Source organism: Rhinatrema bivittatum, chromosome 3 (genome assembly GCF_901001135.1).
Source record: "Rhinatrema bivittatum chromosome 3, aRhiBiv1.1, whole genome shotgun sequence".
NCBI classification, from domain to species: Eukaryota; Metazoa; Chordata; class Amphibia; order Gymnophiona; family Rhinatrematidae; genus Rhinatrema; species Rhinatrema bivittatum.
In genome coordinates, this window is record NC_042617.1 from 375,370,421 (window position 1) to 375,396,034 (window position 25,614).

At 42.1% G+C, this 25,614-nt stretch overlaps 1 protein-coding gene across 1 annotated transcript in view; it reads right to left on the reverse strand.

Annotated features, from left to right (window-relative positions):
• Positions 1-25,614, reverse strand: part of LOC115088599 (dynein gamma chain, flagellar outer arm-like) — a 535,861-nt gene that overhangs the window by 37,928 nt on the left and 472,319 nt on the right. The window contains exons 95-96 of the mRNA XM_029596857.1: positions 18,815-19,034; positions 2,815-3,000 (exon numbers count right to left, since the gene is read on the reverse strand). Of these exons, the coding sequence (XP_029452717.1) occupies positions 2,815-3,000; positions 18,815-19,034 (406 nt within the window). The remainder of the gene's footprint in view (positions 1-2,814; positions 3,001-18,814; positions 19,035-25,614) is intronic.

Genomic DNA, 25,614 nt, shown 5'->3' on the forward strand with positions numbered 1-25,614 from the left:
CCAACTTATATTAAGCCCAGGAATGCTTCCTCTAGTGGTTTTCTCTCAAACACTACCTTAAAGAGATGTACAAATCTCCATGATAAACCTCTGTTATACTGGACATCACTCAGTCCCAAAAGTAAAGGCTAAGTTCTTATGTTCATTCACCTCAGAATTGTCCAAGGGCCCAACTAGTGACCATGCTCTGTTTTAGTGCCCTGTCACACTTATAAAGCAACTGACCTATTTTCTGATCACCAACTATCCAATTGGACTAATTAACTGCTTCGTTGGATGATGTCCATAGATCAGATAAGTCCAACTAATCGACCAGTGTCAGCTGCATTTTTTCTACTGGGCTGACCACCATCATCAGCATCTTTCTTACTCATCTGTCAGTATTATACAATAGTGAATATGATTATACAATAGTATAATACTATTCAGCAAGGCTGCCTGGCTTACCCATATTACAATTCAACTTGGCTAAAGTAAGGCCCAAGCTTGAGCTTTTGCTCTGAAAGGCCTGAGCTATTGCACACTGAGTAATATTGCATAATAGCTGCCCCTAGCTTGCTGGGAACATTTAAAGGAATACAATTTGGCTTCTTTCTCCAGGAAAGTCATACCTAGATGCTAATAAGTGGGTCCTGGAAGAATCAAAGAGACATTGTCACATCAGAGAATACTGAAGGAATGCAGATGCAGATATTGGCTCATTTTTAAAACAATAAAACTACCCCATACTGTAGAGAAGGGAACACAGAACACAAAGAGTTAAGGATTCAGTCCTCTCTCTCTGCTAAAGAGTCATCTCAAATATGCAGCAACTTCCAGTTACAGAGATCTGCTAATATCTGTATACCTAGTCAAACTCATTTCTTAGATAAAATCCTTTATTATATGAAGACCTGCCTTCATGTATTTTATTTTTATGCCCACTGCTGCATATTGGAAAGTAGACTCAGAACCAACGGGTTTTTTTCTGAGAGCCCTGCTTCATTCCTGAGCCAGAGAGAGAAGTGTGAAGACCTCCGGGGGACCATAATCTTATATCATCCCTTTGCCTACATGTCAGCCTTCTGCCTGAAGATACCAATGTCCAACAGTTTACAGGTTGCAGCCTCCAGATTCTTCTGGCATGTTTAAGCAGCTTGAAATGATAATTCCAAAAATTTTCCATGGGACAGCAGGAAATCCAGATCCAGGTTCCAGATTCTTATAGCATGTTCAAGCAGTTTCATTAAAAAAAAAAAAAAAAATTCTATGCTTCGCATTGCCTTGTATTTTTCATTTAACTTCAGTAAGAATCCACACTACGCCTGGAACCATGCTACCTTAAATTCATGAAAAAAAGCAGAGGCATGACTTTTCAGCCAGATCTTTCCCCACAGAGACTCTCATCCCCTTGGCCTAACTTCCTGAACTCCTAATCAGGAACTTTATTATATACAAAAGGAAAAAGAGAGGACTCTAAGTTATATAAAAAATAGGTTCCCTATGCTGGTTCCCAATGCCAGTCTAATTGTAACTTCTGACTCGGATTATAAGCTGTGCAAATGCATCAATTTATTTAAATTTGTTGTACTCTGCCTTGAGACTGACTTTGGAAAAAGGTGTAATATCAAATGAATATAAATATAGAAATTATTTTAAGCATAGTAACCAAACAGCTTAAATTCACCTCATTTATTGATTTTCCTGTGTATAAACGTCATCAATCTAGTTATCTGACTTTTCCAATTATCTGAACAATTGCAGGTTTCAAGGTGGACAAATAGTAGGTCAGTTACTGTATTCCTATGTATGGCAACTAGGGAAACTAATTAATTAGTCCTTTTTGTTTCAGCATTTAATGTACCACATCAACTGTGTTCTTCAACTGCAGAGAAAGTTATGAGAGAATGTAGAAAATATTCTAGAAGTTAATGTCTACACACACAGAGTAACCATTCCTTCCTTGTATAAACTCATCTTCAGAACATAAATACCAAATACCTTATTGCAAGGAGATGACTAAGAAGACCCATACTATCCCACAGGATAGGAGTTGCTGATGACCTTGAACTCTGAAATTTTGTTCTAGACTGTAGACTCTGAACTGAAGCCAAAAGCAAAATCAGAGCTGCAAGGAACACATTTTCTTTAGAACATGTCAGCTCTGCTGAAAGATGTAGATGTAGATGCAGTTATTCACTTGGTCCTCTTGACCTTTCCTCAATCTTATCCCGTTCCTTACGACTTCCTGTTCATTGTAACTTTAATTTTCCTTTCATCTTTCTAGTTTTTTGCTCCCTGGTTGTATGTGAACCGATGTGATATTCGATTGAATGTCTGTATATAAAAGTTATAAATAAATAAATAAATAAATAAATAAATAAATAAATAAAGATGTACATTCTGACTGGAATCTTAATAGGTTGTGATACTTTCATTGGATACTATAGATATAAAAATAATGAAAAGATGCTATAGAGAAGAGCTTTCAAAATCACATAGGTCCCTTCCCATGGGGTCTTGAAAACACATTCACTATATCTTTTGATGATTCTTATGCTGGTCCAATAAAAAAAAAGTATCCCATCCTACTAAGATTTCAGTTTTCTCCAGGATCACTATGGCTACTAAATTCTGCATGTCTATAGTATATGTCTAAATGCTATATAGATTTAATTAAACAATATGCTGGGAATTTCTGTATTATTGCATTTGCTGAAATGTGACATTGGTTCATACTGGATGCATTGTAAAATAAAACAACTTAAATGATAGGAAACTAGATAAGAGATAAGGAAATGGCAAGTCATGCCTAATCACTGGACACAGGATTACCATTGCTGTGTCCACCACAATCTTCACTGTGTGATGAAGCAGCCTGATGGGTAGTGCAGGGCCAGCCTGCGCTGAAAGCCAGAGATGGAAGTTCTTCTCGGGATTCTTGCTTTCTCTCAGAATCTCTAATACAGATGTCATCACAGAGCTGGAATTCTGGATGTTTTCCAGGAAAACCCAATAACCCTTAATGGAAAAAGAACAGCAATATTTTCATAAAAATATCTCAAGTTTTCTTTCCAACGTACTATTTTATTTTTCTAGGTATGGACATACCAAAGCTTTTTATAGAGATGGAACTGAACAAATACCACCACCCTTGATCTGAGTATTCACCAAGATTAAAGTTTTCAAGCCTTAGGTCCTGATTTTCTAAAGCAGTTACACACTTAAAAATGGGTTTTACCCATATAAGTGGGTAGTGATAGTGACAGCACAGAGGTGGCACAAAACGCTGGAGAGAAGACAGGAGAGCACTCACAACAAATGCGAGAGAAACCACCATGGAAATACCCACATGAGGTCCAATGAGTTCGGTCGAGAAAGGAGTGGAACCCAGAGCCAGCAATGGACTCAGTTAAAGGACTGAGGGTGCACGCTAGGCAAAGGGCACAGAGTGGGTAGTGGTGATAGTGCTATCTGGGGTAACTCTAATGTGTGGGGGTGTGACCCTAGAACTCCAACCCCAAGCCTTGCTGGGGAGTGGTGATTTGAGGCACTTCCCTGGATGAGGTCCAGGAGGAGTGAAAAAGCTCAGACCAACAGGTCCAAGCTGAGGAGGAGGACATGTGAAGGAGTGGTCCTGAATCCCCTCCTTGACCAGTTCAGGACCAATCATCTAGCCTGGTTCACCTTAAATCCCACAGTGAGAGAGCACCCTGCAGGTGGGACCTTGCTGGAAGGAAGATAAGAATGTGAGTTCAGCTGAGATCAGGAGGTCCCTCGTCTCCAGAAGCAGGAGCTCCTGACTCTCTCTGGAAGTTTGTATTGTGAATACACTGCAAAGGTAGGCAGTCTACTGTTACGTTGTTTTGCTGATTACATGAATAAAAGTTAAAGTTACATGAAGAAAAGCTGGAGTCAACGTGATTCCTACTCCAGCCTATACAGATTTCACTCGGCTATTCTACAGCAACATACAACATAGCACGATAACAATTCACCAGCAAGTAGAAGCACATCAATAATTTCCAATCAAAAATTTAAGAACTTATATCCCCTATTTCCTGCCTATTCGCATCACACTCCTCCGACCCCCTAATATCACTACCCTTTACATAAACAGATGTATAGATTCCAACAATCAAAGCAAAACTCAAGAGTACTAGTGAGCACTTATTCACAGTTGAAAGAGAGCCCAAGTATTTTCAAAGCTATTCAAAGTATTATTTTTTTACAGCAATGAATGTCCCCAAATAATACACTTGCTGAAGACATTTGTTACCCAAAGCCAAAGTAGATTACAATAGTCTTTTCCACCAGAACACCAATTCACATTGAGCTGCTATAATAACCTGCAATATCAAAATTTGTAGCCTAGCAAGAGCATTTGGGACTGGTAAGCTTAAGTGAAAAACCCTTGGGACTTTATCCAGTGAAACAACTCTAATCTCTAGAACCAATCTCAAAACCATGTCCCAATAATCACTAACTAGAGAACATTGCCACCAAATATTAAAAAAAGACCCTATGTCCCCAAATCCACACCAACACTTATCATATAAACTTGAATAAACCCTGTGGAGATGCTCAGGCATCAGGTAGCAGCGATATAAAACCATAAACCAATTCTCAACAAGTAAAATAGAGTTAGAACATTTACCCATCTCAAGAAAACACATATTGCAAGTCATCTGTTCCAGAACCGCACTCAAGTCCCTTTCCCAGGCTAAAATATTTTTTGACTTTTCAGTTAGATCACCGTTCAGGCCCAGCACGTCCTGGTGTGCATACCATGCATTTGAATGGAGTGGCACACCTGGGGAGGCGGCGGGCCGGTGGCAGCAGGAGAGGTTGCAGGCCGGCGGCGGAGCCTAACCAGCTGGTGGCCGAAGAAGGAGAGAGCGCTGGTGATGGAAGGAGAAGCCTGTCTTCTGTGTCTGAGCATGTGTGCGAGCACATCCAGGCACAGCTTCCACTCCACCCCCCAAGCAGGAAGATCAGAGGGCCGTATGGCCTGAAGATTTATTTATTTATTTATTTATTTATTTTTAATTTTTATATACCGGAATTCCTGTATACAATACAAATCAGTCCGGTTTACAATAAACGAAAAGATTGCCCCAGTCTGGGAGGTCAGACCGGGGTTGTTTACATCGAATAATGAACATTGAAAAATAACATTGAAAAATAACAATTAACAATTAAACAGATAGCAGGAGGCCCACAGCACCATGGTGGAGCTCATCCTGCTACGGCCCAAAGACAGCAAAGGGAGTCCGCGGGACCATGGTAGAGCTCATCCCACCGATGATAACAGGAGACCATGAGTGTGAGCTTGTATGTATGTGTGAATGAGCGAGAGCCTGTGTATGTCTGAGAGCCTGTTTATGTGCACATATGTGTGTGTCTGTTGAGATCCTATGTGTGTATCTGTTTGAGATGCTATGTGTATGTGAGTATGTGTGTGTGTGTGTATGACTGTGTAAGAGCCTATGTGCGTGTCTGTGAGAACCTGTGTGCCTGTGAATGTGTCTGTGTGAGAGCTTGTGTGTTTATGTATATTTTGCGCCTGTGAGAGCCTGTGTGTCACATATAGGCTCTCATAGACACACACACACACAATGTATCTGTGAGGGTGAGGGAAAGGCAGCCTGTGTATGTTAGAGAGAGGGAGTGTGTGAGAGAATGAATGTGTTATTGTGCATGTGTGTGAGAGAGAAGATAAAATTTGTGCGGCCCTACCTTCCCCAATCCATGACAATCTCAGGGTGACTGAAAATCAGATCCCAGGTATGGAGAGCATATTTTAAAATCCTTATTAGTTTTAATTATTGGGTGTAATTTGATGATTCTGCTCTTTTGAAATATTTTTTTTTTGGGGGGGGGGGGGGAAATAGAACATGTTTAATTGGATTTTAAATTCATGAAATTATTTTTTGTGTTTGGGAAATTTTTGATATTTATTCATTAACTGGTTTGAAATATTCTTTTATGAATATGACTTTACAATTATGATTAATGTTTTATATTTCTTGATTTTATGTTTTATGAAGAATAGTAATGTTTCTGTTTTTCCACTATTGCTTTGCATTTAGAGGCTGGCTTGTTGTGGGTTCCAGTTCAGTTCTTCTCAGCACGTTTCTGTTTATACTTTCTGATCTCTTTATTCTGTATTTGGTCAGGGTCTCTGTGTGTCCTGCATATGTGACCGAGATGAGGTATTTTGCTAGCATGTAATTCCTGTGTAGGGATTTATAGCAGCCTGGTTTCCTAATAAGAGCTTTTATTGGTGTTCTAGGGCCTGGTGTAATACGTGCAGTGTTGCCTTTTCATATATAAGGTTGTAAGGGTAGTTTTGGTATGGGAGGTTTACTATATCGTAATGGCAATTCTGTTTGTTCATGGCTTTCTAAGGGCTAAGCCCACACCCAGCATGCATTATAATTCCATAGGAGCTCCAAGTGTTTTTTTTGGAAGAGTTTTCTGGTTATCACCACAGGAGTGCATGCAAATATAATATGAATGTTGTAACTGATATTTTTGACACAGAAGACTATTATTGAATGTTCTTTTTCATGTAAAATTTGTTATAAATGCATAATTTAATTGTGTGTGTCTGTAAAGGGTGTGGGAGTGAGTGTGTGTGTGTGTGTGTGGAGGGGGGTGGCGTTTGTGCAAGGCTGTAAGGTTTGCCTAGGGTACCTAATACACTTCCTTATCCTTGGGTTTTGGGTGGGGAGGCATGTCAGTTTTTAAAAATATAGATTGCAGGACAGAGCTGGATAGGCACTGAATGAATCTTGGGGGGGGGGGGGGTTCAGCACAGTAATTTTTCACACAGGGAAGCAAAAAAACCTAGCACAGGCCCTGCCCCCATTTTACAGTGAGTAAACTTTAGAAATCACCCCCTTAAGACTATCCACTTTATCACAAAAACCCTCAATCAAAGGACCTGATTTACTAAGTCTTTTCTCTCATTCTGTGTGAAATCACCCACTGGGTAACTCCTTTAGCTGGAGAGGGTAGTCAGGTTGGACATTGTGGGGAGGTGCCATTCGGTACAGCCCCCCCCTTTGAGGGAGCTGGTGTGGCCATTTCCTTGGTTTGTGATAAAAGCAGCTCTTTCCTGAGAGCTCTGAAGGGCAGTGCAGTTTGGTTTTGTAATTAGGAGAAAGTACTAGAGTTTATCCTTTATTGATTTTTGGGCCTACCCTTGGACTCAGGTACCACCTTGTCTGCAGTTCCTGGGAAAGGTTGAGAAGCTGTTTTTCAGTCCATTCCTAGGCTGTTTGGTAGGCTTTTGGGTTGTTTTTTGAGGATTTTTGAAGATTTTCTTTTGTAAGAAGCCTGCAAGACCCCTGGGTGTTTGTCTGGAGGGAGGTCATGGGGGAACCTCTCCCTGGGGGGACCTGGGATAGGGAAGACCTGCCCCTCTGCAACCTCCTGGAGGACAAAGGTATGGTGGTGACCCGCTGCATGGGCCTTCCGGTGTTTTGACTAAGTTTGGGAAAGAGACTTTTGGAAAGAAGATCAGCGAGGAAGAGTTTCTCTGCTCCTCATCCTACACTTCTGGAGGAACATAGAGAGCTGCGTCTTCCAAGCGATTCGCTTCCATCTTGGGATTCAGAAAAGTAAGAGATGAAGAGAGACAATAGAGAACCGTGAGTAAGGCTAATACTGAATAACATCTGAGGACCCCCACTTGGGAAAGAGAAATTTGTGAGTCTGTGCATAGACTGTATTATTCAATGATTTTTCCTGTCCACTTGGTGTCCTCATTTATCCAAACCTTGGATGGAAGAGATAGAGAGACCCTTGCACAGATTTAGAGAGTGGAAACTGTAACAGTAGGATAAGAACTGATATGAACTGTGCCAATTACTATTCAGAGAACACCTTCAGTAAAGTTCATTTTTAGAAACTCACCCAGAGTCTCCTGTGTCATTTGTTTGGCGCTCACATCCACCAGAAGGACAAAAAAGGCATACCTTTATCATGGAAACCAAACAGTGTCATCCCATTACTACCTAGGGCCTTGGAGGAGATATCTCCCACCATCAGTAAAAGAAACCAGCCCTGAGGTGAAAGAGAATGTGTGAGGGAAATAAAAATGTGAGCCAGCCCCAAAAGAACTATAAATACTTTTATGGCCCCATTGGCATTACGTCTTTGCCAGAAGATGGGGTTACATGTGTCTATGGGAAAATTGCTTAGTAAATGAGGCCCAAAGTAAGTCCTTGTAGAAGATTGGACTTAACCCTCATAGTTTCTAAACAGTCCTTCGCTTGATAATATCTTTTGCTAATAAATGAAACTTCTCCTGCAGGATAACAAAGGAATAAACCCTACACCCATCCCATAAATGTTCCGACCTACTGATTCTCAAATTCCTCCATCTATGAAAATCAATAGAAAACCTCCCAGGCAAGAATTCCACATTATATCTCAATGGTGATATATATAAAAATAGTCACACATTTCCATCACAGCCTCCTTGCACCCGATACCCCAGTATATGGAGTGGCAGTTGCTATTACCCTTAACACCTGGCAAGAACCCAAAAACTAAGTCTATCCCATGCTACTGATGCTAATAATAGCAGTGGCTATTTTCTAAGTCAACTTAATTAATAGCAGGTAATGGACTTCTCCTCCTATAACTTATCCAATCCTTTTTTAAACACAGCTATACTAACTGCACTAACCACATCCCCTATCAACAAATTCCAGAGTTTAATTGTGCATTGAGTGAAAAAGAACTTTCTCCAATTAGTTTTAAATGTGCCACATGCTAACTTCATGGAGTGCCCCCCTAGTCCTTCTATTATCCGAAAGAATAAATAACCAATTCACATCTACTCGTTCAAGACCTCACATGATTTTAAACACCTCTATCATATCCCACCTCAGCCGTCTCTTCTCCAAGCTGAACAGTCCTAACCTCTTTAGTCTTTCCTCATAGGGGAGCTGTTCCATCCCCTATCAGATTCCCATGCTTTTAACGCACGCATAACTCTGTTTCTTAGACATGCAATACAGTATTCAAATAAGACACAAATCAAAATGGTCCAAAAAAGCACTCTAAGGTTGAAAAAAACAGCATCCATTATGCTACTGATTTTACTGTATCGGACGACTATACAGTATCCCGCACGCACTGGAGAATTCGTGGAACTTCTGTCAAAAGAGCACACATTTCAATTTTAATAGTGATAATAGCAAATAATAGCAAACAAGAGTTTCCAATTTAGCCAATTTTTCATTGATCATACCCAACTTCTCATTGCTCCCCCACTGTGCTGCACTGTCTATGAGAACTACAAAGTTCCCTTCAAATCTAAGGAGAGGATCGCGCTGGATGTCAGCTCCCTATCTGTTATGCCCAGGGAGGTCAAACAGGTCCAGCACTGGTGGCTCAAAACTAGAAGAGAGGTTAAAGAAAAGGTTGCCAAAATGGAGGCGGCAGCAAAGAGGACCAGTGGAGGGCCACCATGTAATATTGTTTTGACCCCCCTCGAGGAGCTTGTTCTGAGTACTGTGCGGCCAGAGTTCGTGGCTGGTGTGCCTGCACTGTACGGCGCTGACACTGGAGCAAGTGAAGGTATGCATTTGGTACCATCTTGCTTGCATTGCATGTTTTTCTTTAGGGCTCTTGGGAGGGCTACAGTTGAGAACTAGAACTTCAACTTGTTTTTGTCCATCTTTCACTGCAGATGGAGTCAATGAGGCAGATGTTGCTGAGGAAAAAAATGAATCCATCCCACGCCGGAATTTGTTTTCCCAATGTCCAACAAGGAGTCCCCCAGTGAACCAGTACAGGATGTGATACCCAGGATCTTGTCACACTTAACCTGGTCGAAGTCACATCTCAAACCCAGGGACGTGAGACATTTGCGGAACCATTCCCGGCAGAGACATCTGCAGCAACATCCCTGGTTGAGGCACCTGTGGCACCGTCCCTGGTAGAGGCACCTGCGGCACCAGACCAGAAACAGGCAACAGTGGCATGTGACCTAGAAGAGGCATTATTTGGTATTGAAGGGCTAAGTGAGCACTTCATGTCCAAAATAACATCACGACAGGACCAACACAATGCTCCAGGAACTCAAGCAAATCCACACCGAGATCACAGGTGCAGTGGCTACTCATTCGAGGTTGATGAATGAAATGATCAGTGCCATCAGAGATATAGCCTCTGCTTTGCGGTCTTGGAACCACCCATGAGTATTAGCAAAATAAAAGTATTTTATCTATGAAAGCAATGAATTCTGTTTCTTATTTATGAGCTATTGTTTTGATGTTAGGTTCTATATTAGGAGCTACCACCCAGGAAAAAGATCTAGGCATCATAGTGGATAATACTTTAAAATCATTGGCTCAGTGTGCTGCAGCAGTCAAAAAAGCAAACAGAATGTTAGGAATTATTAGGAAGGGAATGGTTAATAAAATGAAAAATGTCATAATGCCTCTATATCGCTCCATGGTGAGACCACACCTTGAATACTGTGTACAATTCTGGTCGCCACATCTCAAAAAAGATATAGTTGCGATGGAGAAGCTACAGAGAAGGGCAACCAAAATGATAAAGGGGATGGAACAGCTCCCCTATGAGGAAAGGCTGAAGCAGTTAGGGCTGTTCAGCTTGAAGCAGAGACGGCTGAGGGGGGATATGATAGAGGTCTTTAAGATCATGAGAGGTCTTGAACGAGTAGATGTGACTCGCTTATTTACACTTTCAAATAATAGAAGGACTAGGGGGCATTCCATGAAGTTAGCAAGTAACCCATTTAAGACTAATCGGAGAAAATTCTTTTTCACTCAATGCACAATAAAGCTCTGGAATTTGTTGCCAGAGGATGTGGTTAGTGCAGTTAGTGTAGCTGGGTTCAAAAAAGGTTTGGATAAGTTCTTGGAGGAGAAGTCCATTAACGGCTATTAATCAAGTTTACTTAGTGAATAGCCACTGCTATTAATTGCATCAGTAGCATGGGATCTTCTTAGTGTTTGGATAATTGCCAGGTTCTTGTGGCCTGGTTTGGCCTCTGTTGAAAACAGGTTGTTGGGCTTGATGGACCCTTGGCAATTTCTTATGTTCTTATGATAAAGGTGGGGACCCTGGGCCTGAACTATTCAAGGTAATTAGTCACTGACATAAAATAAAGCATGATTTTTAACTCAAGCAAATATGAAACATATCGGATCTTATGTCATCATTGCCATCTCCCTCCCCTCTTCTCCAACCATCTGTCATGCCTCTCCCCTTGTATCATCATCCTTTGAGCGCTCCCCCATACCCACCACTACCACTTACAGCCTCTGTAACATCATACAGTTAAATCCATCCTCCCTCGAATGCTGGGTACACAGGACAACCACCAACAGTTTTTTTTACAAATGTTATTAATCATATATAAAAGCATTCAAAATACAAAAATAAAATATATGTAGAAAAATAACACGATTGGAGGCAGGGATGGGGAAGGGAAGTGGATGGGGATAGGGGCCGAGAAGAAGCATCATCATTGACAGGGAAACAGTGGACAGCTTCGAGGAGCCCAGGACATGACCAGCAGCTCAATAATTTCCTGTTGGCCACTCGCAGGTCCTGTAAGATGGCCACCGTTTGCACCACCAGACTCTCCATGACATCCAGGCCGCTGGTCAACCGCACCTGGAGAGCTAGAACAGTATCCAGGTGTGCCTCCATGGGAGAGCGCCTGGCCTGCTCCTATGGCCCTTCCCCGGATGCTGCGCCATCCTAAAAACAGATGATGGTGCATCCATTTTTACTGGAGTGGCTTACAGGTCTCCAAATCAGATGGAAGAACTAGACAGAGATCTGGTTAAAGACATCCAAAAGGCGGGAAAGAAGGGAAAAGTAGTGATTGTTGGAGATTTTAATCTGCTGGATGTAGACTGGAAAATCCATTCTGCAGAATCTAACAGACGTAGAAATTTGGTGGATACCCTACATGGGGCTCTGTTCAAACAAATGGTAATGGAATCCACGAGGGAGGGAGCTATACTTGATTTAGTGCTCATTAACGGGCATAATATCTCTAATGTCTGGGTGGGTGCCCACCTCAGTACCAGTGATCAAACGGTATGGTTTGATATCACAAACAGGATATGGAGAAGTCACATGAAGACCTGAGTTTTGCATTTCAAAAATGCGGAATTTGTTGAAATGGGGAAGTACCTGGAGGGAGAACTAGAAGACTGGAAGAAAATGAGTGAGGTGGAACAACAGTGGGCCAAACTAAAAGGAGCAATTACAAAAGCAACTAATCTATATATTAGAAAAGTAAACATAAGCAAGAGAAATAAGAAACCTATCTGGTTCTCAAGGGAGGTGGCTGCTAAAATAAAATAAAAAAGAACAGCATTCAAGAAATATAAAGGATTCCAAAGCAAGGAACACAAAGAAGAATATCTGGTGAAACTGAGGGAGATGAAGAAAGTAATCAAGAAAGCAAAATGTCAAGCAGAAGAAAGAATTGTAAAAGAGGTAAAGTGAGGTGACAAAACATTTTTCAGATACATCAGAGAAAGGAGAAAGGTAGCATAGTGAAAATGAAAGGTGAAAAGGATCAATATGTGGAGAGAGATGAAGAAAGGGCAGAAATATTAAACAAATACTTCAGTTTAGTGTTCACTAAAGAAGACCCTGGAGAAGGACCATCGCTGGTTAACAAGAAAATGGAGGGTGGTGGAGTACATGAAAATCCATTTACAAAAGAGAATGTATGGGAAGATCTAGGAAAACTGAAAGTGGACAAAGCCATGGGGCCAGATGAGGTTCATCCTTGGATACTGAGGGAGCTCAGAGATGGCGGGTCCATTGCACGACCTGTTCAATAGATTCCTGGAAACAGGCTTGGTGCCAAGTGACTGGAGAAGAGTGGTAGTGGTCCCGCTTCACAAGAGTGGGAGCAGAGAGGAGGCTGGAAACTACAAACCGAGAAAAGTAATGGAGACACTGCTGAAGGAAAGAATAGTAAACTATTTACAGTCAGAAGAATTTCTGGACCAGAGGCAGCATGGATTCACCAGAGGAAGGTCCTGTCAGACAAATCTGCTTGACTTTTTTGATTGGGTAACTAAGGAATAGGATCGAGGAAAAGCACTCAATGTGATCTACTTGGATTTCAGCAAAGCTTTTGATACAGTCCCACATAGGAGGCTTGTGAATAAAATGAGAAGCTTGGGAGTGATCGCCAAGGTGGTGGCCTGGATTACAAACTGGTTGACGGATAGAAGATAGCGTGTGATGGTAAATGGAACCTACTCTAAAGAGAGAATGGTGTTATGGGAATGCCGCAAGGATCAGTGTTGGGACTGGTCCTGTTCAATTTATTTGTGAGTAACATTGCAGAAGGGATAGAAGGTAAAGTTTGTCTTTTTGTGGATACTAAGATCTGCAACAGAATGTACAAACCAGAAGGAGTGGAGAGAATGAGACATGATTTAAGGAGGCTTAAACAGTGGTTGAAGATATGGCAGCTGGGATTCAATGCTAAGAAGTGCAGAGTCATGCATCTGGGGTGTGGTAATCCTAAAGAGCTGTATGTGATGGGGGCTGAATGGCTGTTATGCACAGAACAAGAGAGGGACCTTGGGGTGATAGTGTCTAGTGATCTGAAGACGGTGAAGCAATATGACAAGGCAATATCTAAAGCCAGAAGAATGCTGGTCTGCATAGAGAGAGAAATAACCAGTAAGAAAAAGGAAGTGATAGTCCTCCTACTACAGGTCCTTGGTGAGGCCTCACCTGGAGTATTGTGTTCAGTTCTGGAGACCGTATCTTAACCAACATGCCTGAAAGTTTGGATGCAACTCCAACACTGCTCTCTGTTTCAACAGCAAGAGGTAACAGGGAATTGGACTCAGACAGCAACCAACAAGGGCCCTGACTTTGATGGTTTTGGAAACTAAGTAAGGGGGCGACTTGTATGGTGCAGCAGATTCTACCATAAGCTTGTTGGGCAGACTAGATGAACCGTTTGGTCCTTTTCTGCCGTCCTTTTCTGTTTCTATTTGGACTCTCTGTGTAGAGACAGCGATTTTTACATTTATACCAGTTTGGAAGGGGTCTCCTACCCAATTAAGGGCTACTCTGACCACCTGGGAACTCTGGTTATTCAAGCCCTGAAGACTGGGAGTTTCTTTGGTCCTGATGTAAGATATTCCTGCACCGATAGAGAACAAGGACTGTAAAGAAAACAAGGAAGCCTGTGGTGCTGGAATCAGGTTTATTATGCCATTACTCATCACTGTTAACTAGTGTTAACCAATGTTTATTTTGGACACTAACCCAGTGAAGAAAGTTACTCCTCTCCCAGGGATAACATTAAAGAGTCAGTCACCCCTTGCACTTGGGCACTGAAAGTTAACTCTTTCTCCCTACAAAAAGAATCCACACCCTAGGGAAAGAGCCAAAACGAAGAGCTAGTCAGGTGTCCCTGCCCTGAAGAACTATAAATAAGTTTATGGCCCCGCCAGAGTAGAGTATGACATGCCTCCTGAGGTGGGTCACACAAAGATATTATGATCTTCTCAGTTTTGTTCTGTATACTACCGAGGAAGAGGAAAATAATTCCTAACATTATATTTGCCGTTTTGACCACCGTCACCACTGAGCTGATTTCACGGTATTGTTCACAAGGACTCTGATGTTCTTTTCCTGGGTGTTGACTCCTAACCCAGCATCATGTACCTGTAGTTGGGAATATTTTTCCCTAAGCGTATTATTTTTCCCTTGTCCTCATTAAATTGCATCTGTCATTTAGATGCTCAGTCTCCTAATCTCACAAGGTCCTTCTGCAGTTCCTCTCAATCTGCTGCTGTTTTAACCACTCAAAACAATTTTGTGGCATCTCCAAATCTGGTCACCTCATTCTTTGTTCCTTTCTCCAGATCATTTATGAATTTGCTAACAATCTTTCTCCATTTGGAAACCAGACCATTTAATCCTACCCTCTGTTTCCTGTCTTTTATCAGTGTTGAAAACTAAACTTCGAGGCAGGTGGGAAGTAGTTACAGTGAGAGGCAGATTAACAAAATTAAGTATATAAAGATGAACCAATATGGCAAGAGGAATGGAGGCTGCCAAATTCACATGAAAAAGGGTACAAAACTATGTTATATTTGCAAAGGAATAAAAGGGATGTCACAATTAAATTCATGAATAAATGGAGCAGGATATCCCCATTGGATTTATACTGTTCTGTCATCCAAATATACAGCTGAAATGAGAAACAATATCTGTGGAAAAATGTCTCAAGGGAAGCTATTATGACATCCTGTGAGCCGAAGCTCTACCCAGGTTCAGTCTCTTTGTGCTACTCTTCTCTGGAGATGAGTCATAATGTGTAATAATATCAACAGAAAACTGTCTCTCCAGTGTTCATTTGTTGCTATGGCCGAGAGGAGAGGTGGTGGAGGGACAGGAAAGATATCTGGTGAAAGGAAAGTGGAGCAGTGGAGGATGGGGGCAGCATAATATGTTAGAAATTTAGGTGTTAGAAATTTTTCCAGAGTGGCAAGTGCAGCACACTTTTTATAGAAAGGGGACCACCTCAATTAGAGAGGTGGAGGAGTAATTTAATAGAGTAGAATAAGAACATGGAAATACGTAATGCTTGGAATGGAAAACAAAGAACTCCCTAGAACAAAGAAGAGATAGGGTAGTTATTATGATACCATATAGAGATCTAGCAGCTTTCCAGAAAGTACAAGAAGGTACCATTTTCTATAGCCATGTTTTTTTTGTTTTGTTTTTTTTTATAATTTCCATAAAAAAAAAAAAATCCATACACTTTTACTTTTAGAATACCAGCTTTCCAGAAACCTCATCTTCAAACTTCCAAGATCCTAATTTAGATTCTAGAATTTGTTTCTTAATTATCATCATGGACCATGTAGGTAGTGATGTCTACCCACTGTACCGATAACTTGTACAACTTTTGCTCCAAACAAGTATATTTATCATTTCAATGACGATGAAGGGTGTATAAAACTCTCAGAATCTAATCAGAAATATATTAGTTTGTCCAATAGGGATGTGCAGGGAAACCTTTTTTTTTTCATTTTGGTTCATTTTACCTTAATGACCCTTTGGGCTCATTACCCAGAGTGCTCTTAGTTTAATTCCTTTAGCTGGGGACAGAGAGGTGGAGACTGAGGGGAGGCTCCTTTTGGTCCAGCCCCCTCCCTTTGAGGGAACTGGGATGGCCGTTCCCCTGCGAGTTAATAAAAGCAGCTTGCAGTAGTGCAAGCTGGGGCAGTGCAGTTTTGGTTTTAGAGTTAGGAAGAGTCAGGAGTTTCTGCCTCGGTTGAATTTTGGGGCCTACCTCTGGACTTACACACTACTAGCCTGCAGTTTAGGAAGCTGCCTTTCCAGTCCACTCTCTGCCTGGTTAGGTTGTCCTTCTGGGTTGTTTTGAAAGATTTTTTTTTTCTTTTGGGTGTAAGAAGCTTTGTGAGCCCCCTGGTTTTTAGCTTGGAGGAAGATTACAGGGAAGTCTCCCTCTGGGGGGCCAGGGTAAGGAAGACATGCCCCTTTGAAACCCTCATTGAGAACGGAGGAATGGTGGTGACCTGCTGCAAGTCTTTCTGGAGTTAAGATCAACTTTGATTATAAGATCTGGGAGGAAGGTTTCTGTTGCCCCCTTCCTACCCTGCTTGACGGCGGAACATCGTGTGAGAGCTGCGTGTTCCAGAGGGGATCCTTTTCCATCAAGGATTTGAGAGAAACACTGGACATTGGGAGAACTGTGAGCCCAAATTGAGATCTTTGAGGACCCTCACTTGGAGTCTTCACTCTGTTTTACCATTTTTACCAGCATTGGAGGGGTTTTTCCTGCCCACACAAAGGATACGCTGTCCACTTGGGAACCTCATTTATCCATGCCCTGGATAGTGAGTGAGTGTTTCTCCTACCTTGGGAGTAAGATACCCTTGCACAGATAGAGGAAGGACTGTGAACAGCAAAGATAAAAATCTGTGGTGCTAAGAATGGTTTGAACTGTGTCATTGACTTGTGTAATTCACCTTCAGTAAAGTTTATTTGTGAACACTCAAAACACGGGTCTCCTGTACATTACTGGCACCTACATCATTCACAGTAGCACAGGAAGTAAACCTTTTACAGGGAAAAGGGTTACTGTACCACCCCTGTCACTCTGGGCCTGGAAGGAGGAACTCCTTTCCCCACCAGTAAAGGATTCAGGCCCTGGGGAGAGAGACTGGGGAGAGAGCTAGCATGGGTGGATCCAGTCCCATGAACTACAAATACTTTTATGGCCTCTGTGGTGTATATAGTCGCCCTCCTAAAGAGGGCTTACATTAGGATAAATTTTTTTTATTTGCTTTTTCTTTTCATGGGCTTTTTAAAAAAATTGTTTCATTTGTATTTCTTTCAGAAAATAGTGTACATTATTTGCAAATACAGCATGCTATTCACACAATAGTGCATGCTAGTTTCCAAAATGAATGAACCCAAACATTTTCAGGATTTTGGGGGGGAATTATGCATGTTTTTGAGTAAAACAAACCACAATGATAATGTCAGATTTGTTTTGGATTACCATTTGTTTTAAAACAAATACACATTCCTTTTGTCAATACAAGGGTATCACCTACAACTTGTTTGTTGACCTTTATTCTACATATCTAAATAGACTCACACTGCAACTATATTACATAATTTATCAGGACATTTCCCAATAATCAGTCCTTCAAAAGACCATCTGACCTTGGGTAGGATTTCCCATCTCTATGCTTACATAGATTTGTCAAGACATCAACATCTCTTAATCCAATAGGAAAGGGGAATGCCTTGTTCAGAATTCAAGATGACTTGTAATGCAATCAGGTGAAAGTCCCTCTTGGGTGAACGATGTGTTTAAGACCAAAGTAGAGACAAGGTCGCTAGTATATTCATAAAACCACCCATGTTGCTTATCATATAAGTGTTAAGTTCTATACTGTGTTTCAGCAAGCTGGTAATCAATCTGACTTAACAGCCAATGCTGGCCTTCTCTATCATTAACCCTGAGAGTGCTATTTTTTTTTAGAATAAATATATGTGTTTCTTGTGTTCATGCAAAAATCTCTATAACATCTCCAATCAAAGAGTTACCACATAATTGTAGCAGAACTTACAAAAGCCCCAAGCATTTAAATACAGTCCCAAACATCCAATCACATCCCAACATCAGCTGGTGTTATGTAGCAAGGACCGCATCAGGAAAATGTACCCACTATAACTTGTCTTAAACCGGTGGACAATATTGGGTCGAACTCCTTACATCTTGTCAATGCCATGTCATGAGAATGCCACATAAGTATAAGCAACATGGAGTTTGTATAAATACACCAGTGACCTTGTCTCTCTTTGTTAGTTGAGCAAGGGAGGCACTTCGCTTTACTGACAAAGACCAAAGTAGGATAAGTACCCTTGTCACCACCCTCTGTGTCTGTCCTTCCTACCTTGAGAAGAGTTCTCTAGTACTGCTAGAAACATCTTTTTGGGTCCGCAGCAGCAGAGAAATTATCAATGTCCCAAATTTCAGTATTTACCACAGTGGGCAGGGCCTTCTGACATCATTGCTCTGCTGTTGATAGCACAAAATGGATACTCACAGTAGTAGCAGAGTCCACTTCAGGGTCTGTTGGCTCACAGTTTGCTCAAGACTAAAACACGATTGAGCCAAAGGGATACTTCCGTCTGGCTGGGTTATCAACCACCCGAAATTCTCAGCAAGGAGTTCACCTTTAAGCAGAAATGGCAATGCTTTCCAAACCAAGACAAAAGGATATATATGAACATTTCTCACCTCCGACATGCCATGCGTCATTATTTCCTTTATTTTTTTCTCAGCCATATCGGTGTTACTGACAGAAAACACAAGGGTTTTATGGCTCCTCCTTTTAGCAAAGTCCATGAAGAGTTTGCGTGGGATGTCGCTGTCAGTGCTGTAGATCAGTAAACAGGGGCTTGAAAAGGATGCTTGCAACATGCTGCTCTGAAGATCTCCCCTGACCTCTGCGACATACCTGCATAAAAAGTTCAAGCAACTTTATGCAATGTAAAACATCAGGATCTCACCTGCTCCTTTGATCTAGCACCACAAAATGAATTAGACTCCCTAAAATGCTGGCAGTGCATCACATCTTTCTAGTAGGGGGGTGCAGAATTAAGCAGTGTAACGCCTCTCTGATCGCAGATCACAGGACAGATAGTTTCTACAGAGATTGGTCATTTTACCATATCCTCACAAGAGGGGAAAGCTTCCTTGGGCATATTTATTTGGCTGATGGAGACCTGGATTCTCAGTAGGTGGGGACACTTTTTAAAAGACCAACAACAACAACAACAAAAAATGATGGGGCGTATCTGAACTTTGCAGACCACACAGGTCTTCTGAAAAGCTCATGTGCTGTATCAACTTTCTTACTGGCTCTTTAAAAGGAATTGCAGTCTACCAAAACCCCAGTTTTCTCAATGACCAGAAGGATTACTAAGGACATTGCACCGCTAATCGAGACCCTGATGTTAATGGGTAGGAGTGGCACCCAGGGCAGAGAAGAGCCAAAGGGAACTGTCATAATTACAAGTTAATGTATCATGAATTAAGCACTGAACATATACCAACAACACTTGAGGGGGCGGGGGAGGCTGGGTAGAACTCATGTTAGTCAGAACTACTCTTCATCAGTGTTACTGAAAGGAGTAAATCAAATATCCTTTTCGGAACACAATATATAGTATTTTGTTTTACATCTTTTTATATTTTGGAACAAAAGACATGCATCTTCTGTTGTATGTACCCTTTTCCTCCATCTCTCACCCTGCTCCCTCCAAATCAGCAGCTAAGGTTATATTTCTGTGTGTATCTGCTAGCATACCACCTGCACAGAAGCATTCTCCAATCTCCATTGAATTTCATCCGTGATGCTGAGAGTGCTTCATGAGACGGCACTAATACCTTTTCAAGAATTCAATATGAATTAGAGCAAAATCAGATTCATGCAGGAGTTTGTTTGCTTCAATCACCAGCTGCATTCTGTAAAGACATTTTACTATTTATGCTGCTTTAGCCATTAGAGCCAGGATATTTCAGACTGGCAGGACGGCACTGGTACCCAGAGTGCAGGGAATGGCACTGAAAGACTGAAAGTGCAAACTGTTAAGAAATCCTTTAAGGCTCGCTTCACTTCTGGAGGCTTGGAGCAGCTTGGTGAATAGCAATCAGGTATCAGATTTTCTCAAATGTCTACTATCGTAAAAAGGGATATTATGTCTTACTATTTTGTTTATTTGGCTGTTATGTATTATGTCTACTTTATTTATTTGCACATTTTATATTCCACAATTCCATGAAGTTCAGTACAGATTACAAAAAAAAAAAAATCACATAAAACTATTTTGTTATATTCTGTGTTTTCTTATTTTGTACTTTACAGAATGTCTTATTTTTATTATATTGTATGTTGCATGTAATGTAAGCCACCTTAGGGCACTGTATAAGAAGATAGATAGAAATTCAAATAATAAAAGAAAGAAAGAAAATAAAGATTTGGACACTATTTCATTTATTTACTTCTTTACATTTATTGATTGCTTCATAACAATCTCAAAGCGATTTACAGACATATGCCAAAGTACAAACATATTAAAATACAAATACAATCCAACAATATTAACACCACTTACAATAAAAGTTAATACACAACATTACAGCTAAAACACAAAATGAAACAAAAATGAAATATGTTTTGGAAACTCTAAAAGGTATTAGGAAAGACCTGAAAAAAAATAGCTGGAGCACACAGGAGGCGGGGCCAACCTGCATGCTCCATTCATAGGCTCCCACGGGATAGTCAGTCACCCACTTAGTTATGAGGATTTTATTCAGCTCCCAAGGCCTCTACACTTTTGCTCAGAGCAGGAGTTCGTCTAGCCAACCTCATGTAACTCATTATCTCCCATGGAAGAAAACACTGAATTTTTCTCATCTCTTCCTCCTGGGAAAAAGATGGAGTCCAGGCTGCGACACCCTCTTTCCTTTTACTCAGGCCCGGCACGACAGGGTGTGCATACCGTGCATTTGCACGTTGCAGCACACCCGAGAAGGGCAGCAGTAGGAGAGGACAACAGCGGAGCCTAACCCGCTGGCGGCTAAAGAAGGAGAGAGGCTGCCGGCTGAAAATGAGAGGCCTGGTGTAACATTGGCTGTGTTCCCTTTAATTTGTGTGCACGCTTGCGCACAACTTTTCCTGCCAGCGCACACAGCTTCCACTTCCACCCTCCAAGCAGGAAGACCGGTGGATTGTTGTGGAGCTCTTCCCACCACAACCTGAAGATGACAGGAGGCTCATGGGGGCCGGATTGGCCTGTTGGGGCTTTGGGCTTTCCCTGGTGGGCCGACTCGACCAATCATGTGGTTGGTGTTGGCTGCAGTGGCCCCATGCCTGCCGAGCCACTGTAACCAGTGCCAGACTCTGCAGCAACATTTTTTTTTTTCGTTTCCCCAAGGCTCTCCTTCATTGCACACGGCAGCGGTAAGGAGTCTCCATAAGCCTGCTCTCCTCCTCTCCTCCCCCAAGGCTCTCCTTACTTTCTAGGCATCACACAGCAACGGCAGTGGTAACGTGGCTGCATGGGTCTGTTCTCACCACTTCTTCCCTCCCTCACACATGCCCTGCCCTGCTTCAACCGGTCCTGCCGGCGACAGGAACAGAGAAACTTCCCAGTGCTACCTCAACACAGGCTGAGCACTTCCCGCTACTCTCAGGCACGACTGCCCTCATGTTGGCCCGCTACAGAAAAAAAATTATCAGCTCCCTACTCCCAACCCAGCATCCGGGCCTTCTAGCCTTCCGCTACCCATGAGGATCACTACATGCTGAAACAGCAACATGGAGCTTATTCATATCATATTCTTTTGGGGCCTTTCCTGAATACTCCTGACCACCAAGGTGAGTACATTATTTGTCTACTTACTCTGAGACAGAAGGGGGAAAAGAGTAGGAGTGAGTCACTGAGTATGTATGAGAGTGTGAGCCCGTGTGAATCTAAGCTTGTGTGACAGTGTGTGTGCCAGTGAGCATATGTGAGAGTGCATGTTATGTGTGTGTGTGTCAGTGACCATGTGGCAGAGCATGTGTAATGCGTGTGAGTATGTTTGTGAGGGCGCATATGAGAATAAAAGTGTGTATCTAAGAGAGAAAAGAGAGTTCGTGTGCACTGACTGATCCGCGACAGTCTCAGGTTGCTAGGAATCAAAAGTTACCAGGTATAAAGAGCATAAGAGTTTTTAATCCTTATTAGTTTAAATTATTAGGAGTTATGAGGTGTCTGCTGTTTTAAAATATTTTCTTGGTATATGGGAAATTTTTACAAATTGTGTTTAATTATTGGCTGTTCCATTTATCAGCTGTTGTGAAATATTTATTATTTTTATTAAAATGGTTTTACTATTTTGATTGAAGTTTCATTTTTTTTATTTCATATTTTATGAGGAATGATGGTGATTCTGATTTTCATTGTTGTTTCTGCATATAGAGGGGCTGGCTTGTTGTGGGTTCCAGTTCAGCACATTTCTGTTTATATTTTCTGATCTCTTTATTCTGCATTTGGTCAGGGTCTCTCTGCGTTCTGCATATGTGTCCAAGGTGAGGTATTTTGCTGGCATGTAATTCCTGTGTAGGGATCTATAGCAGCCTGGTTTCCTAATAAGAGTATTATTGGTGCTCTAGGGCCTGGTGTAATATGTGCAGTGTTGCCTTTTCATAGATAAGGTGATTAGGGTTCTTTTAGTATGGGAGATTCTGTTTATTCATGGCTTTCTGAGGACCAAGCCCACACCCAACACACATCACAAAAAGTCTAATTCCATAGGAACTCCAAGTGTCTTTTTTGCGGTTTTCTGGTTGGCATCACAGGAGTGCATGTAAATATAATATGCATATTATAAGTGATATGTTTCCTCAGAAGACTACTTTTTGAATGTTCTTTTTCATGTAAAATATTTTCTAAATACATAATTTAATTGTGTGTGTCTGTAAAGAGTGTGGGAGTGTGTGTGTGTGTGTGGTGGGAGGCGGGGGGCGGTGACGTGTGTGCAAGGCTGTAAGGTTTGCCTAGGGTACCCAATACACTTCCTTATCCATGAGTTTCGGGGGAGGGGGATCAGTTTTTAAAACTATAGATTGCAGGACAGAGCTGGGCTTTATTTGACGGGCCCGGGAAAGAGACTGAATGAATGGGGGGGAGCACAGTATTTGTTCGCACAGGGCAGTACAAAAGCTGCTTTTACTTTATTCAATTCAATTGGAATGGAATTGGAAACATGTCTCAGTGTAGATTCCTAACCTTTTTCTATAAAGGACCAGCATCACGCAAATGATTTTGCTTTTTGGAAAGAGGATAATAGGGGGGGGGGGGGGGGGTCAAATCACATATGGTATAACGAGGCAGCTAATGCACTCTGTGGCTTGGAGCCCAGTGGGTCCCAAATCCCTCATTATGTTTATTATTGCCCAATTCTCTGCTCTTCAGCATTGCCCATGGCTGTTTCTTTAAGGTTGCCACCTGGCTCTAGATTTTCAGGACAGGCTCATCCAGCCCTGGCTTTACAAGTCTCTGCAAGCAGTGGTGCAGTTTTGTTTTTCATAGGGAAATCAATAGGAACACAAGAACTACAAGTCTCTGCATTCAGTGGGGTAAAACCAGAACTGGATCAAACTGTTTTGAAAAAAAAAAGGGGAGCCAGTTGGCAACCCGACCCTCCTCAGAATACCTTTGAACAGTGTTTTTTAAATTTGCTTAGCCTCATTTTTCCATCTCAAATTGGGTAACTTGAGACTTTAATGTTTACAATTTATCTACTACATATTTAGGCACCAGTGAAATAGCTGCTTCTCTGGAAGTTCAATTGCCTGCACTTCACACTGAATATGAAATATTCCCATAGTTACCTGTAACCTCCCAAACCTGATCAAAAAGATCCAGCACCATTCTGCACACTGCCACTAATGCTTTGCAGAAAGCCACATACAGTGTGCTACAGACAATATGGAATACCCCCCCCCCCCAAAAAAAAAACCAAAAAAACCCAGCACTATGACAGCTTTCCCCTCTGCAGCTGGGGTCTTGCTTCGCAGTCAGGGTATGGTTGTCACGAGTGACAGCACTGAAGTTACTTATGCAGAACAAACCACATGTACTGCAACAGTTAGCAACATGGCCCGTATAATTGAGGTCCTATTGAAAGACTGAGTAATGCCATAATAATATCAATATAGGAAAACAGAACTGGGTAAACTTGTGTCTTATGCTTGCTTGGGGATTGGGGGAAAGTAAGAGAGAGAGAGAGAAAAAAAGAGAGGATTGCTGTGTGAGTCCATGGAAGCTCCCGCTGTTCACACTGGATCTCAGGGTGACCATGTTAACGCTGAAGCCCCACCCCTTCCAGTAAGGGACCAGCTCAGGCCAGCTACTTGGAATAAGGCTAACCTTTAGTGGACCTCCCATCCTCTGGCCCCTAATCCCAAAACCACAGAACAAGCTAACCAGTTGAAGCAGATATGGAGGAACATAAGTTTCACCAGGAGAGGTCTCCTGATGTGAAGCACCAGACCTTGTCTCTCCCTTTGTTACAGTTCAGCTATTGGTGCAGATTCAGCCCCAGTTGCATAGACTCTTTTGATCCTGCCTTGATGATTGTAATTTTGCTAAGTCACAGGGGTGTCGTTAGTGCCGGGCACATGGGGCCCATGCCTCGAGTCCAATCAGCAGAAGCTAAGTCTCAGCGGCACACCTGAGAGATAGCAGCAGCTGCAATGGATCAACACTATGCAGAGAGAGGCAGTGGCAGCAAACTATTTTAAGCCACTTGCACCATGCAGATCAGATGCATTTCTCAACAGCATGTTTTCTTCCTGGTTCTACGCAGCCAATAGGAAGCCTGAGAGCGACAGGCGCCGGCAATGGAATGGGCCAGCGACCAGTGAGTAAAATGAGAGCCAGAGAGAGGATCGAGACTTTGACTGAAAGAGGACGGAGACAGAAGGAGCTTCGAGGCAGAGAAGGAGGGAGTGAGACAGCAATGTTGCTTCTAGGCTGTTCACATGTGCGCGCACACACACACAGGTCATGAATCCTCCGCACAGAGCAAAACATAGTGCGCACAAGAAATCCTGATGATATTTGTATTACACTGGCTCATAGTGCACAAATTTGAACTTGGCTTATAGAAAGTTGCACAAAAAGAAAAAAACTTTTGCGTATGTAGTCTTTCAAACATTGGGAGAGAGCAGTGTCACCCTGCACGGGGCCAGAAGCGGAGGAAGGAGGCGAGGACATGAGAGGGTCAGCCTGCACGGAGCCTTTATTTACACGAAGCTCAGCTGTGCAGGTTAGAAAAAGGCAGCTGTTGTCATTTTCTTTTCCTGCGCAGGACAGAGGGAGGGGGTGTCAAGCCTTAGTGGGGATGGAAGACTAGTGCTCTCTCTCTCTTCCATCCCCACTGAGGCTTGACAACTCCCTCATCAACCTTGTGCAAGTCACTTCACCCTCCATTGCCTCAAGTACAAATGTAGATTGTAAGCCCTCTGGGGACAGAGGAATATG